Source organism: Hipposideros armiger, unplaced genomic scaffold (assembly GCF_001890085.2).
Source record: "Hipposideros armiger isolate ML-2016 unplaced genomic scaffold, ASM189008v1 scaffold_192, whole genome shotgun sequence".
Lineage (NCBI taxonomy): Eukaryota > Metazoa > Chordata > Mammalia > Chiroptera > Hipposideridae > Hipposideros > Hipposideros armiger.
The window spans coordinates 2,137,371-2,152,580 of record NW_017731542.1 but is presented as its reverse complement, the minus strand read 5'-3'; the positions used below and the strand labels follow the sequence as shown (position 1 = coordinate 2,152,580).

The 15,210-nt window shown below is 48.9% G+C and overlaps 2 protein-coding genes across 3 annotated transcripts in view; one reads left to right on the top strand and one right to left on the bottom strand.

Moving 5' to 3' along the window:
* The window catches only part of ZNF277 (zinc finger protein 277), an 86,330-nt gene extending 82,713 nt beyond the window's left edge, over positions 1-3,617 (bottom strand). The window contains exon 1 of one of the 2 annotated variants that reach the window (XM_019653036.1): positions 3,504-3,617. In XM_019653036.1, the coding sequence (XP_019508581.1) occupies positions 3,504-3,594 (91 nt within the window). In that variant the 5' untranslated portion in view covers positions 3,595-3,617. The remainder of the gene's footprint in view (positions 1-3,503) is intronic. The other variant, XM_019653037.1, reaches the window with a different exon arrangement.
* A 243-nt stretch (positions 3,618-3,860) lies between these two features.
* DOCK4 (dedicator of cytokinesis 4) overlaps positions 3,861-15,210 on the top strand; it is a 392,534-nt gene continuing 381,184 nt past the window's right edge. Inside the window, 1 exon segment of the mRNA XM_019653023.1 lies at positions 3,861-4,220. Coding sequence (XP_019508568.1) covers positions 4,184-4,220 — 37 coding nt within the window. The 5' untranslated portion in view covers positions 3,861-4,183.

Here is a 15,210-nt window from a genome sequence, read left to right as displayed (position 1 = left end):
GAGACCTGGGAAGGGAAGCAGGGTGACTGAAGATGAGGCGGGAAAAGAAAGTGAGGCTCTGAAACGCCGCACCAAGAACCTGGACCTAATAATACCCGCATTAGAGCCACATGGAAGATCTGGAGTGGAGAGCCACGCATACGTTTGTGCTTTAGACTGCTGACCAAAGGAGGGGACAGCAAGTCCGTGACATCCATAGGAAGCTTCTGCACTTGTCCAGGCTAGAATTCAGCTCTGGTCAAACGTTTAGTAAACACTGACAGTTACGACACAGTTTTGGTCCCTACGAGCACAGTTTGGAGGCTGGGGGGACACAGGCAATTCAGCAGTGACGGTGACGGTCAGACATGGAGAAGTGGCTAAAGAGACGGACAGAAAGAGCAGATTCAAAAGATTATTTCAGGCACAGAAAAATAAGACGTGGTAACTGATCGGAGTCAGGACCTGAGGACAAGATAGGAATCAAGGATGCTTCCCAGGTTTCTTGCGAAGGCTTGATGCCATTTATCGAAATAGGAAATACAAGAATGAGGAACTGACACCACTCGCTGCCCCCATTTCTTCTAGAGAGACACATCACAAATGAGTGAATCAGGTGCCAAGAGGAAAAGCCCTACAAATCCAAAGTAGCATTACTGTGATCATCACTTACTGGGCGTGCATCTGCAGGGGAAAAATGACTGTCCACAAGTTACCAATGGAGGCACAGGTTAATGCTGTCAGGAGAAATCATTTCAAGTCACAGAAATGTCCTAAACGTATGGTCAATTAATAAACAATAGATGTGTTTATTTACTGCCTTCTAATTAAAAATAGCAAAAGAAAAAAATACCCATGACATGCCCCAAGTACGAGAAATGATGAGTCCATTTAGTATATCTGTCCTTTGTTTTCGGGGACAATGAGAAACCCTACTTACTGTTCAGGTGTATGGAAAGCAGTGTCCTGCAAGATGTGGGGGGTCAGGGAGCTTTCCTGGAGGGGGCGGAGCTTCTGAGAAGTCCGGTAACCCAGGGAAGGTGCATACCTGCCTGCACACCACCCAGTGACGAGCTCTAGTGATATCTTGTAGAACTACAAGGTTTCTATAAAAAGACTCCCCAGTTCCTCCTGTCCCAGGATGTTAAACATACAGATTGACATTGTAATTAAAGCTAGAGGAAAACCTCTCAAAGGAGGCAGTTTTCAAAAAATTAATGATCATACGGGGAAAGACATGCTTGATAACCTAAATGGCTGCTTCAAAAAATATGAATATGCTTTTGAAATCATTATTTCCACTCAAAATTTGTATCACTTTGCAGGAAGGCTTTGAAAAGAACTGGGTAAAATCTCAGAATGATAAATTGATTATTAAGGGGACTTTTAATAAGTTTACCTTATGAGAATGACATAAACATCAACCATCAAGCTCTCACGTCAACGGCTACAAATCGGTGAGAACCCGGCGGTTCTGAGCTAGGGTGAGGAATTCCTTTATGTTACAGACACTGCAAATTCAACACTGTTGAAAACAAACTGGAACCTAAAATTCAGATTTCTATCAGTAATCAATTCTATCCACTTCATTTAAACACTGGTCCTCGATTAGTGATTCCCTCACCGTCGGTGAGGATATGGGGAAAAGGACACTCACATATTACCGGTGGGAAGACACACTGAAACCTTTCAAGGTTGAAGATCTGAGGACATCAACCAAAAATTTTAACATGTGTAACCTCTGACCCAGCAATTTCTCAGGAAATAAACGCCCAATGGCCAAGGATATGTACATAAAGTTACTGCTCATTGCTGAAAAACCAACGCCACACTGTATGGTCACGAACAGGGGAATAAAGTATGGCACATCCATATTATGGAGTACAAATGGGTGCAGTCCTTAAAAAGAAGGGAGCAACACAGGTACTGGTATGGAGGAGTGTCTACAGTTAGGTCACTGGGGAAGAAGAGTATAGATCTTTGATCTTACCTGGAACGATCCCTTTTTATTTTTAAAAACTCAAAAGCGTACAGATGTGTGTCACAGGACTGTCACGAAGAACACACACCAAACCCTTAACGCTTGTTACTGTGGGAGTGCGACATGCGCTGGACGAACTTTCATTTTTTACCTTACAAACTTCTGAACGGTCTGAGAGGTTGATAATGAAAATTTTTATAATTTTAAAATAACTAATGATTTTTAAATTGTTCTTCAATGGTTTTGAAAGGCAGGTCCCATTTTCTTTTTTATGAGTTAATCTGTAAGATAAACTCATCGCAATTCCATCTTCAGATTTTAAACTGGGAGCCCTCTGGAACCTGTGGGAAGCTGGAAAACTTTAATAAATAGTCTGTTATTATCAGATTAATAGCCAACCGTATGGCCAACCCAGTACTGAACTGTGTAGGGTGTGGGTTTAACAATATTTAACTCAGGAGCCTACCAAAGGTTTCTTTGGAAGCGGTACTGAAATAATTTCAGGGTTAGGTAGTTCCATTGATGTGAAGTCGGAAGAAATTACGCTTTATCTCTGTGCTGCTCAGATAAAAACTTAAGACTAAATGTCAATTTAACCCTGAAAGCAGTAAGAAGGAAAGAAACGCACCCCCCACCACAAAAACAAAACCAAAAAACCAAAAAAAAAACAACCAAAAAAAACCCTCAGCAAGGACAGAGAACCAAATTTAAGCTCCAAACCATGTCCATCAGGAAAAAGACAACTTGCTCTGCTAAATTACTTATCAGGTTTCCTCTCTCCGCAAAAAAGGGGGCGGGTGGGGCGGGATAGACTAAAGATAAATGAATGGAACGAGGAATCCTAGACTATCCCCCTGCAGCTTTCAAAGTTTGGGTTTTGATCTTTGCAGTGGATCAGAGGGCATCTCGAAAGTCAAGTAGAGCCAAAGTGGCTGCGATTTTCATAACCACCTTCAAATTGTATGTGCAGTCACGAGTGCGGTTACCACTTTCTTTCCTCTCTCCCTGAAAACCTAGCCGGGAAGATGTCCCAGGCTCCACATGCAAGCCTAGCGCGGGGAGGGGGGCCGCTCTAGCCAGCAGCCGGGCGTAGCGGCCGTGGACAGCCGTGGCCAGTCTGCAAGTGGAGATCCGCCCGAACCCAAATAAAACACCCTCCCCCTCCACCCGCAGGCCGAACCAAGCAAACCGAGGCGGGACAGGGTGCCAGCGGGGAAAAAGGGCTGCTAAACCCAGAGTCATGATCACACACGCGCCAACCTGGCGGGACCCACACCCAACTCTGCAGCGAAAGCTACACTGGGGGCTCCAAGCGGAAGACAAACGCCCAGGAGCTTTCCTGGCTGCCGAGAAGGCCATCCACCCCGTTTTCTCTTCCCTCCTCACACCGTCCCCACCGAGCGGCTTCCGACCCGCCCGTGGCGCCCTCACGCCCAGGTGGCCTTAGAGCTCGTAGGCTTCTGCGGTCCGCCCGGCGGCCGGCTGCACTCCGGGGCGAGAGAAAGGCAACAAATCACCCGCATCTCGGGGGCACCGTACTCACCCTCAGTACCGACAACCCTGGCTCCGCCGCGATTGCCATCACTGTACTCCTCCCCTCCAGCAGCAACCCCCTGGGTCAAGGGGGCCGCCATGACGCCGCTGAGTAGAAAACGCGGGGCGGGGCGGACAGGAACCAATGTAAACGCGACTGGAGGCGAACTCCCCATCAACGCGACGTTTTTTTCACGCCCACGTCGTGCTGTCACGCCCAGCACCAATAGGACGTGGCGAGCAGACTCTAATCCCCGCCCCTAACAGCTACTGCCACGCCCCCTCAGGGACGGCGTGGCCTGGAACTACAAATCCCAGCGTGCTCCGGGGGGCTCTGGGCAGGGAGGGCTGCAAGAGGCGCCGGCTGGCGGGGGTGCGCCCGAGAGTGCCCCGGCGTGTTCGCTTAGTTCAGTGAATCAGAACAATGACTGCGCCGCCGGGTCCCTGGGAGCGCCTCGGAGGACTGTGAGCAGCCGCCGCCGGGAGAGCGGCGGGCGGCGCAGCCTGGGCCGCGAGGTGTCAACGCCGGGCTCCGGAGCCTGCAACGCAGACCCTGCCCAGCGCCCGCAGCCCGCGCGGAGCCGCGGGGCTCCAGCGCTGCAGCCGCTCCTCGGCAGCTGTGCATTGTTGTGATCCGGAGCCGGGGCGCGGGGATTACAAAGCCGGAGCACCCGGGAGCCCTCTTTCGCCATGTGGATACCTACGGAGCACGAGAAATACGGCGTGGGTGAGTCTCCGCGGGGCCAACTTTTATTCCGCTCCGGCCGGAGCGGGTGCGCAGTTCGCGTCCTTGCGCCCGCTCCCGTCTCGCTGTTCCCGGCTGGAGATGCCTCATCGTTGCAGCGCGCTGCGGGGTCGGGCTTTGGAGAGCCCGCGCCGGGCAGAGGGGTGCGCGCCGGGGGTCGGCACTCGGGGTTCGGGCTCCCGGAGCGCCGCGGCGGCGGGGGGAGCGCGCGGCCAGCCGCCGGCTGCGGGCTCTGCCCGCGGAGTTTGGAGTGGCGACGGGGCGTGTGTGTGTGTGTGTGTCAAGTTGGAAGCGGAGGGTGAACGGCGTCCCTCTCCTTCCTTCCCCTTCTTCCCCGGCAACGGCAGTGGGGCTGCAGCGATTTCCCCGGGCGGAGAGGGAGAACACCCCCAAAACGGGAGGGAGGCGCAGAGCTTCCCCGCGGCTCCCGTCCACATTCCCGGAGTGCGGAATGTGGCCGGGGCCCCACCGAGCCGCGCAGACGGCCGGAGCCGCCGCCTCCCTCCAGTCCCGGGGCTCAGGGGCGTGTGCAGGGGCGGGGGCGTCGGTAAATTGCTACATCTGCGTAGTCTGCTCTTTGCTCTTTGGAGGGGAACGGGTATTTCAGCACTGTTGTTTTTTTTTGTTGTTTTTACTTCGGGCCACCCTCTGGCCGGGGCGAGCGCGGTGGGGGTGGCGATGGACGACAGCTGTGGAGCGATAATGGGGTGAGGGACTCGGGAGCCTGAGGCTTGCAGGCGAGGACGCCGCTTTTAGGAACGGACCTCCCTGGCACTGGCGTTGCGGGGAGAAGGAGCCGGGCAGCGCTCGCCGTTCTGTGGAAAGGTGAACAACAAAGGACGTTAATGCTGACTGATGAACGCAGGAGCCTTCCCTCCAGGCTCCCTCCTCCCGTCTCGGGCCGATTACAGTTCCCGTTTTTGTTGTTTGATTTCAGCTGGGTCGCCCCTTGACCGTTAACTCCTTTTAGGGTTGTGACTATGAAGAAGCTGGGCTCTCTGGCACGCCTGCAGCCGCCAAATGCAATGATAACCTCTCAGAAAGCATTATGGATTTTACTAACACTCGTTATTTGTTACAATGCCCCGTCCTGCCGACTGGGGCACTTTAAAAAAAAAGAAATTGGGTACAGATCTAGTGATTTAGACGATATGGAGGTATTTGCTTATGTTCTAAATTCATTTACCTGTAATTAAAAAAAACCTGGGAAGCCTTTCTCAGGACTCATAGTCGTGGGATTTTTTTTTCCAACTTCCCCTGGGTATAGGATTTAGAGCCCACCGAGAACTGTATGATTAAACTCATCCCCATGTTGTACATTAGCTTCCATTCTGGATTGTGACTGGTTAGCATGCAATAGTTTGTCCTGGACCCACCTTTGGGAAGGGGTTCCAGCTTTTCTCTATTCAAAGTGTAAGGGGAGCCTTTGCCAGGCTCTCTACTGGCAGGGAGTACGTGTTCGTTGTTATTGTCCCTCTCCTCACTGGCACAATTTTGGGGGTAGATTAACCTTTGCTAGGAGAACACACTGCCTTTGCTGAGCTGGTCCCCTGGAGGGTCCCCTTGTCACCCGGCTCAAAGGCTCAGTGTAGGAAGCACCCACCCATCCAGGGACACCGTCCTGTTTGGAGCAGATCCCAGGGGTTGCTTTCTTCCGAGTGTTAAATTATACAGATTATGGATGGGACTTCTTTTCTTGATCTTGTTATGTGCCAGGTCACAGCTGGGGAACTGGTATTGATTAGCTTTTCTCTGGCCTGTCTTTACAAGCTGTGGGCAGAGGCTTAGAACTCACTCGGGGATTTCCTGGAATGGCAAACCGGATATTATCAGTTAAGTGTTTTAGGATGCAGCAGACACCTCGGTTTTTTTGGGTGGTTGTGAACTGGTTGCAGAGTAGGAGGAGAGGTGGAAGGGTGAGCACATGTTTGGAGATTGTTTGAGATGCGGATGAGTGCAGAGAGTGGTCTGCTCTGCTCATTTATACAATATCATACGTACAGAAATTTAATTTTTGAGCATTGGAATGTTTAGCTGTTTTTTAGAATCCATCTGTTCGGTGTGTGTGTGTGTGTGTGGTGAAAATTTTGCTAGGATACTTATGCGTGGACTTTACTTCTCACCATGGAGAGAACTATTTGTAGCTACCTATGCTGCGACTTATGGTTTTTTTAACCTTGGTTAGTGTATGTGCTTTTCTCATCTAGTTTTTATACATACTAAAGAAAAGGTATTTTATGGGCACACGTGTGGCTGCTATCAGGTGTAGTAGTAATTCAGTTTCCTCATTCTTTGAAATAAATCAGCCTGTGTAACTTGGAATACCTGAAGTTTCAGTGCAGATTGTATATTTCTACAATACTTTTTATCTGCCACCAATTACGTCTGAGATAATTATGTATCTTTACATATTTATGTTTCAATTTCAAGCAACATACTACAAACATGGATAAAATGACATATTCTATCAGAGATGGACATTGCGTTTCAAACCTGATGTGTATGTGGGCACTGTCTCCTCCATTTAATTGCCGGATGGTCTTAAAACAATGTAAACTTAGTCATATGCCTAAATTCCGATTCTCGGGAATTAGAAAGGTACAGTGATAAACCTATAGTCCTGAGAGACAGGGAACCTTATCTCTGTAAAGACCTGTTAGTAGGCACAACAATATGCATATTTTATCTTTGAAGATTCTGATTAGCTCTTGGTCCCAGTCTAGACACTACTGCCACCTGTGTGACCTTAGGTAAATCACTTAACCCTTCTGGGTCCTGGCCCCTGGATCAGATGATATCCAAGGTCCTTCCCGGTCCTAATTCCATGAGCTCTTCCAAACAAATGCACCTTCTGGGTAGAAGAACACCCCCATTGTGTAGAGATTGTGATGAGAAAGACACTTTTGCTCCTACATGTCGCATCTAGTTTTTAAGATCCAAGGTAAACAAAAGCTGCCTGGCCAAATGCCAAAACCGAGGTGCCGGTTGCTCACTTTTTCAATCTGTTTCTCTCCAGCTGGAACTCGATGGGCAGTGACTAAAGCGTTCTCGATCGCCTCCTCACTAATTTCCGCACGATCACTATGTGCCTCCTGCACGCCCGCATCTGTCGTACCCCTTCCCTCCTCCCCCCTCCCTTAAAGTGGTGGAAATTAGTCACCGAGAAAGTTAGGACCATGGCAGATACAGTTATGCATTTGTTTGTTCAGCAAGCGTTTATGCTCAGCGTTCCCAGGTGAGTCTTACCTGAGCTGCAAACTGCACCTGTCAACCCCGGCCAGGTGTTTGTCGTGTGTGAACCTGGTTAAGCTTAGAGGGAGAGTATGGGCCAGATTGATCCATGCAGAAAAGCCCCGTGAGCCTTTCAAGAAACAAAACTCACAGCAGGCTGAGCTGAAGGGTCACCCTGTCATTTTTAAAATGAAGTACTAGAGTCCTAGTATCACAGAGGCCTCGGAAATATTCCTGTCCACCCAGTAGGAATCTCATTTTTTTTTTTAAGCCCCATCTGTTTGAAGGGAAGAGGTATTTATACAGGATCTTTAGATGCCTTTTCCTTCAGAAGAGTGCTTTGGTGGCAGCCCGCTTGGGAGACTTAGGAGAAAGCGAATCTTTCGTCTTAGCTGCATTCTTTTTCTTAGCTAGCAGTGACTTCCAATGGTTCCTATTTGTGGTCCCATGATTGCCCAGATAACATGTGTAGCTAAATCATGATGTGCTGCCTGGAACTGTTTGTGGCATTCAGAGCCCGACATAGCATTCTAAACTTGAAGTGGGAAGGAAAGGAGTGATTTCTATCTCCAAGGAAAGCGCCATTGAAGGGCTGTGCAGACGGCCTGATGGCAGCTGACGGTTGGGCCTGGCCTCCGGTGGACTTCCCTCTTTTGGTCACTCTTCTAAGGGCTGATTCTCGCACCAGGTCCCCACAGCAACCCAGCCTTGGTTTCCCCCCAGAGGCTGGAGGGTAGGTCCCACAAAGGAGATTGTAAAACTGTCAAGGAACTTGAGCTCTTCCTATATCTAGCGCTCTTTGAGAAACTCGTTTCAGACTGGCCTTTGATACAGTATGTCCAAGTTGCTAGCAGAGTGACTTCATGCTGTGAGCATATGTGGCAGAAAAACATTAAACTTGAAGGAAACCCAACCAAAATGCTGTCATTGTCACAGGGCTTGGTAATTGGCTGTGAGGAAATCCATAGGCGAAAGAAGGAGTTCATGACGGCTCCCTGGTTTCCAGCTTGAACAACTGGGTGAATGCAGGCGCAGTTCAACAAAAGAGGCATTTTTGTAGGCAAGGCGGGCTTATGGTGTAAGATGAAGAGTTTATCACCCAGAGTTTGCCATACCTGTCAAACATTCAGGTGGTGATATCTAATAGGAAGTCAGTCTGGAGCTAAGAAGAGAGGTTCTGGGTTAATGAGTATGACTAGCGAGTCACTCGGTTTATGTGTGATGACTAAAGTGATCAACCTAGGTAAGGCTTTATTCATTGTATTGACTTTGATTATGTAGGCTGCTTGTCCATTCTAAGCTTTAACGTGACAGGCCCTAAATTCCCAAAGAGCAGTCATCTTGGAGCACATTATTAATACGGGCACAGGGGACTTGAAGTCAGAAATACGAGCTGTCGGTGTGGAGTGGGTAGTAAACTAAATTTTATGATCTGTCCTGGCTTCGCATTAGTGCATTGCCTGGCTCAGGCATTAGTTATTTCTGTTTCTGTGACAGTTCTCTCCCAGGCAAATATCTCATGCCAGATTGTACATGTTTGCGAGATTTCCCCAACCGGATGTTGAAAAACACAACGCACGAGTAACATTTCAATAAACAAGATTTATACGTCCCTCAAACAGCATATAAATATATACACACATCCACAAATGGGAAAATTCTCAGATATCCAAAGCAGTATGTTTGTACGTACAGACATTGTGTGTGTGTATGTGTGCGGTAAATATGTAATATCTCTTAGGACCCACAGAGTCAGTTTTAGAATTCTTACAGTTATACGATTATACTCCTGAAAAATATGTGCTTTGAAGTCAGGGATTTCAGCTTAAGATGGCATCAGGGGAAGCCTAATGTAGCCTGTCATCACCTCCTGTTGAGATACCAATACATTCATTCACACAAAGAGGCAAACGTTGGTAATATTAAAAATTGAGTCTTGATACAAAGCCTGCTGACAAAATTCCAAGGAATTTCCCCACGCGAGATGGAACTGGATGAAGAAAACCAATTCCACCTTCATTAAGCAGAGCAGCTTAGTGACATCAGTGACCTGGGAAGGGAGACCCATTTCCCCCCACCCCCACGGTCACCAGCTTAGAGGCCAGATCAGCACATTCAACTCCCCTTTACTGCCTGAAGCCTCAGTGGTCTTGCTCTTTCCCCACCATCTTTGTATTTCTGTTGAGAGTTGACCACTTCCAAAAACAACTGGGACAGGAAGGTGGGTGGTTTTGTGGGTGGAACATGGACGATGCCACTTTGTCTTTGGGAAGTGTCCTGCCTGATCTTCAAAGTTATTTCCTGGGCACACGTCCAGTGCCAGGGTAGCACAGTGTGCTGGATGTCGTGGTTTTGCTTTCAGTCTGTTGGTGATAGAGAAGGGAGGGGTGGGAGAAGAGATGATATCCTCTGAATCGCCTGAAAACCCATGGTAGGTAACTGGGAACTTGGCTGGAGCTGTGCACCTCATCCAGTCTTTGAAGGAGGCCCTGTAAATGGGGCTGACCCCACACCTTTGTTTTTGCCCCACCCACAGCACTGCAGGGAGGTTTAAGACCCAGGCTGCAGCAATCAGTGACTGCATTGCCTTCCCTCCTGAAGAGGGAAGGCGACTAAGTCTGGAGACAGGCGTTTGTCTCTTCCTGATGAGCTAAAGCATGGCTGTGTCTTAGCTCGGGAGGAAGAGGGGAGAGCATGGCATTCACATGGGAGGCTTTGGGGAACTGCCAGCATCAAAAGTGTATTTGTCCTCTACCCCCATTCATGTCCCCTGTAAGCGTCCCGAAAGGAGAAGTTTGGATATGAAATTTGCAAGTCTTCTTTGAATTTGATAACCACTCCTCCCCAAAGTTGGGAAGCATTTTCGTAAACCAATCCATTTATTGTTCCATTTTATGAGAGTATTAATTGGGCCTTCACCTAAACACGTCTTCATGAAATCTCTAAGCAGAAATGTGGAGGTTTGGCTCTGTCTTTTTTCTCCCCTCCAAAATGAAAGACTCCTGTCTGTTGTGGGTAATCACAGGGGAACATGTGTGGGGGGACACACGTCTATGTGAGGCTACTGGAACTGGCCCAGCTGGATTGTGGATGAAACTCATCACCATCCTGGCGAAAGGAGGGGGCCTGCGCACCGTTCTCCTGAGGGTCCCAAACTGCTGGAAGAGTCTGGCGCTTCCTTGAGAGCAGGCTCAGGGTTTAAACGGGCTCTCAAAAAAACAAAACAAAATGCAAACCATGTTTTGACAGTTCTAGAAAGAATGAAGAGAGGAGAAATCTCAGTTTTTTTCCATAAGTCTGAATGACAAGCCCTGACAATAAGATAGGAGGATTCCTATAGAATTAAACACCCAGTAAAAATTCGCCTCTTCCTCTGTTGTGTGTCTCAGGGGAATTTTGTTTGTATGAATTACATTCCACATTTCACTGAATGCGTCCATCTATCCGTACTTTATAGAAATTGATTCAGAAGACCAAATATTTATGTTCTTGGCCCCAAGTTAGAAGAGGAAATATTATGTATAAATTATGTAAAAATTATGGTAATGAGTTTTAAAATGGGAAACTACTCACGAGATGTGAAGAATTGGGACACAAAATTACATGTTGCAGAGTGTTACAACCAGTTGTTACAATTGAGAGGTGGCACTACAATTTTTGTTTTTGTTTTTCCTCTTTCTACTTTTTAATTTCCAAAATTAATATGAGTTTCTTTTATAATCAATAGTCATTATATAAACTCTTTTATAAGCTGAGCATTATTTCTATACAGAGTTTGCTCTCGGGATTAGCAGTTCCGCTGGTGGACACCGAGTCTGGAAGGCCTGAATTTAGCCGTGTATGTCCAGGAAGTACACTGTTCCGAAGTGTCACAGTGCTTTCCTTGTGGTGCTGGCTTGATTACAGGTGATGCCCGCTACCCCGCTCACTCTCCAGTAGCCGCGGTGAAGCTTTCAGGTGGCCTTGGGGTATAAGTCTTTGAAAAATTCTTCTTTGAAAAAGAGCTTCAAATGAACTCGTCTAAGATAAAAATGCCGTTCTCTCCATAGAGTGTTCATTTAGAAGAGGGGACGTTGGTTTCACTGCTCACTTCCCATTGTACTGTAAACTCTGTCCTGTGAGATTGTACGTCCTTGGGATAATTTATGCAGGAGAAAGTTATCAACACAGAGCGTGAAAAACTTGAAGAGGTTTCGTTTCGCAGTTATAGGGAATAATTGCTTATTCCTGGGTGTTTTGGACTGACGGTGTCTCCTCTCTTCCTGCCCCCCCCCCCCACCAAAATGCTGTGTGGACGCTCTAACCCCAGCATGGCTGTGCTTGAAGCAAGGAGGTAGGTAATTAAGGCCAAATGAGGCCGTAAGTGTGGGGCTCTGACTGGATAGGAGTAGTCCTTTTAAGAGGAGACACGAGAGAGCTTGCGTGCTCCCGTCACGCACATGCCCCTGAGAAAGGCCGTGGGTGGGGGGACACGGTGAGTGTGGCCACCTGCAAGCCAGGGAGCAGTTCTCACAGGAGCTCATCTGCTGGGCCTCCATCTTGGACTTCCAGCCTCCAGAACTGTGAGGAAATAAATTTCTGTTGTTTAGGCCACCCAGCCTGTCGTATTTTGTTACGGCAGCCTGAACTAATGCAATGGATTAGAATAGTTTTAGGAGCTGAGGAAGAGGCACGAAGGAAGCCTAAGTAGAGCCCTGAGCTCAGCGTGATAGATGTGATCAGCGTGGCCCCTTTCCGTGGCCTGAGACCCCACTGCCTGGCCCACCCTCGGGGGGACGGGCTTAATTGAGTCAGGCTGTTTGATGACGGTTATCTACTAATAACTCCAGGCGAGTGTTTATTTGTATAATTGCATTTTTGCAAAATTGCTCACATTGTCTTAAGTCATGAAATCATTTTGGGTGCCTTCAAAGCAACCCGGAGAAGCAGGGTCCCGAAATGCTTAATTTCTCCCTGCTACAATTATTGATGAAAACTCTGAAGTGACAGGCTAACCATCTAGGTTAGCATTTAAAATAGGTAGATGAAGTTATGTTATATGGACATTTGGGGGGAGACGTCACTTTGATTTACTTTTGGCCTGGATGTTGGAATGTCACCTCCCTGAGGAGAATAAAGCAATGTTTGGGGGAATTTTTTTCCCCCTATTTTCTATCCTTAAATGTATGTCTCCTGGTAGCAGGTGATACATTCCTCTGAGAGTTCACTTGCTGCATATTTTTGTTTTCTTTAGTGGGGATCGTAAAGGCCTATCCTATGACAGAAGTGAATGAAAACCTTCTGTGGGATGATTGTTTACTGAGTATGCCTACTGTGTATGAGGCATCATGCTAGCATGATGGGTCACACAAAGAGGTGTAAAACCGGACAAATGGAGAAGCTAGACATGTTTCATAGTTTTGGCTCATTTTGCACCTTTTTTTCAAGGTAGGTGTTAACCTGTTTTGTTAAAAAATACTCACTTAGGAAACGTATCACAGAGAAATCAGTGTGAAAGTTGAGACAGATATTTCCCCTCAAGCTTTCAAATGAAGATAAGGACCTGGGATGGGGCGTTATTCACTTGTGAGCCTGAGGAAACAGCCCTGAGGAGGGAGTGTCTCATATCCTGGAAAACTCAGGACTCCTGCAAAAGAATAGAAGTTTCATTTTAAGATACTCCCCATTCAAGTGAGTCACCAGCTGCTGAGATTGTCCCATATAAACCTAAGTGGGGCTGTGCTTTAAATAGCTGGAAAATCTTCTTCCTCTTCCTACTGGGCTGTTTCCACCCCACCCCCCAGCCCTGTCTCTGGACCAACGTGAAGTATCTTAGACAATGGTTTGTCTTTGTTGTGTGTGGTTTCCTTCTAAGATTGGGCAGAGGAAGGAAGGTGGATTCATTATTTAATATCCTTCATTATTTGTTATTATCCTTCAGGGGGTTTTTGGAGTGATAAATAAAAACCATAGTAGGTGTTTAATGACAGAAAACTAAGAGTGGGTAGGCAGAGGAACTCTAACTTGAAGATGAATGCTCATGGGGCTGGGCCTGTGGAATTGGCCGCCTTACAGCAAACCTGCAGCGGGCGAGTGGTTTGTTCAAGGTGACCTGGCTGCTAAGTGGCAGAGCTGAGCTTCAGACACACAGCTGGAGCCTGGAGCCCTGGGCCCTGTGAAGCTACCACATGGTTACGTGCACACAGGCCTGCAGCCGGAACTTGAGGCTTAGCCCCAGGCTTTGGGGTTCCATGGACAGTGGTGAAGAAGTTGCTTCTCCTACTTTACTTTTTAAACACGAGGCTGGTGTTCATACCCCTAATATGTGAAATAAGTACCCACGGTGTTTTTTCTTCCAGTGTTAGTCTCTGCTGGTTGTGGTCCGCCCCCGCGTTTGCTGCCTACCTATGGGTGGGGAATACGGAGCAGTGGTGCTGGAGGGCGGGGGGACTAGGTGTGTCAGGAGATGGACGCGTGCCAGAGTGGTGGGGCAGTCGGGTCATGGGAGCCCAGGACCAAACAGCACTATATGACCGAAGGAAGTGTGCTTCTGTGAGTGAGGATGGACCTTAGCCTAGTCTGGCCAGGAGTGAGGAGGGAGCCTGGAGTAAAGTCCAGGTCCTCAGGGACGGGGACACTAGAAGGAGGGCAGCTAGAAAGGAGGGAGGTCCGCATCGGTTGAGGAAGCCCTGGGAGCCCTGTCTCTCGGGCGTGTGGCTCTGAGGTTGGAAGCCCTGGCTTTGCAGGCACCTGCGCGTCCCACTCTGCCCCATCCATGCCCCCTCCCGGGAGCCTCGTCCTGCAGGCGTGCTGGCTGGGTACCACTTGTGCCCTACCGACAGCCTTCCCTCTCTGGTACATGCTTTGCGTTTAGACCGCAAGTGATCTTTTCTATAAAGCACATTTGTTGATGTGATTCATCTGGAAAAACAAAAACCATCCCTGTGCAGTCAGGGTAGAGTCCGGAGTCATTTCATGGCACTCAAGACCCCCAGCCCTCGCTGGCGCGCCTTCCTCCTGAGCTGTGTCCCCGGGAGCCACTTCCAGCTTTTCAGAGGTGCCGTGCTGCGTCCGGACTCTGCCCGGCTGGCCAGCCTCACTCCCCTTCTTCACCTGGACGCGGAGCTGCGTGTCTCTTCTCTGAGAGCCTCCACTCCTCCTGGCAGAAACAGAAGCTGCTGTCCTTTCCCCGTGTGCGCCTGCAGCCGCCCCCCTCAGGACCCCTGCCCCTTGAAAGGGTCTGCAGGCGCGGGCAGTCCTTGACGGTGCAGATGTGTGCCGTTCAGCTTTGATTTCCCTGGAGGGGCACACAGAGCAAACTCTTGGTAGGCTCAGTAAGAGGCGCATCAGTGCATGAATGGTGTCTGAGCGTGTCTGGGCTGCTCTAACAAAATGCCACAGACTGGGTCGCTTCCTAACCACAGAGATGTCTCGCTCACACTTCTGGAGGCTGGGAGTCCAAGACGGCGGCTCGAGAATGGTCGGGCTCTGGTGAAGGTGCCCTGCCCGGTGGCAGGCTTCTCGCTGTCCTCACCTGGTGGAAGGGATTAGGCAGCGCTGCGGGGTCGCTTTTATAAGGGCGCTGATCCCATTCACGAGGGCTGCACCTTCATGATCTCGTCATACCCAGAGGTCCTACCTCCTAGTGCCGTCACAGTGGTTCTAGACGTCATGGGGGACGAAACATTCAGGTCACAGCCGACTGGCTCCTTGGCTGAGGGAGAGCGCTCTAAGCCCAGTGCATCGTAGTCACTTGTTAGGT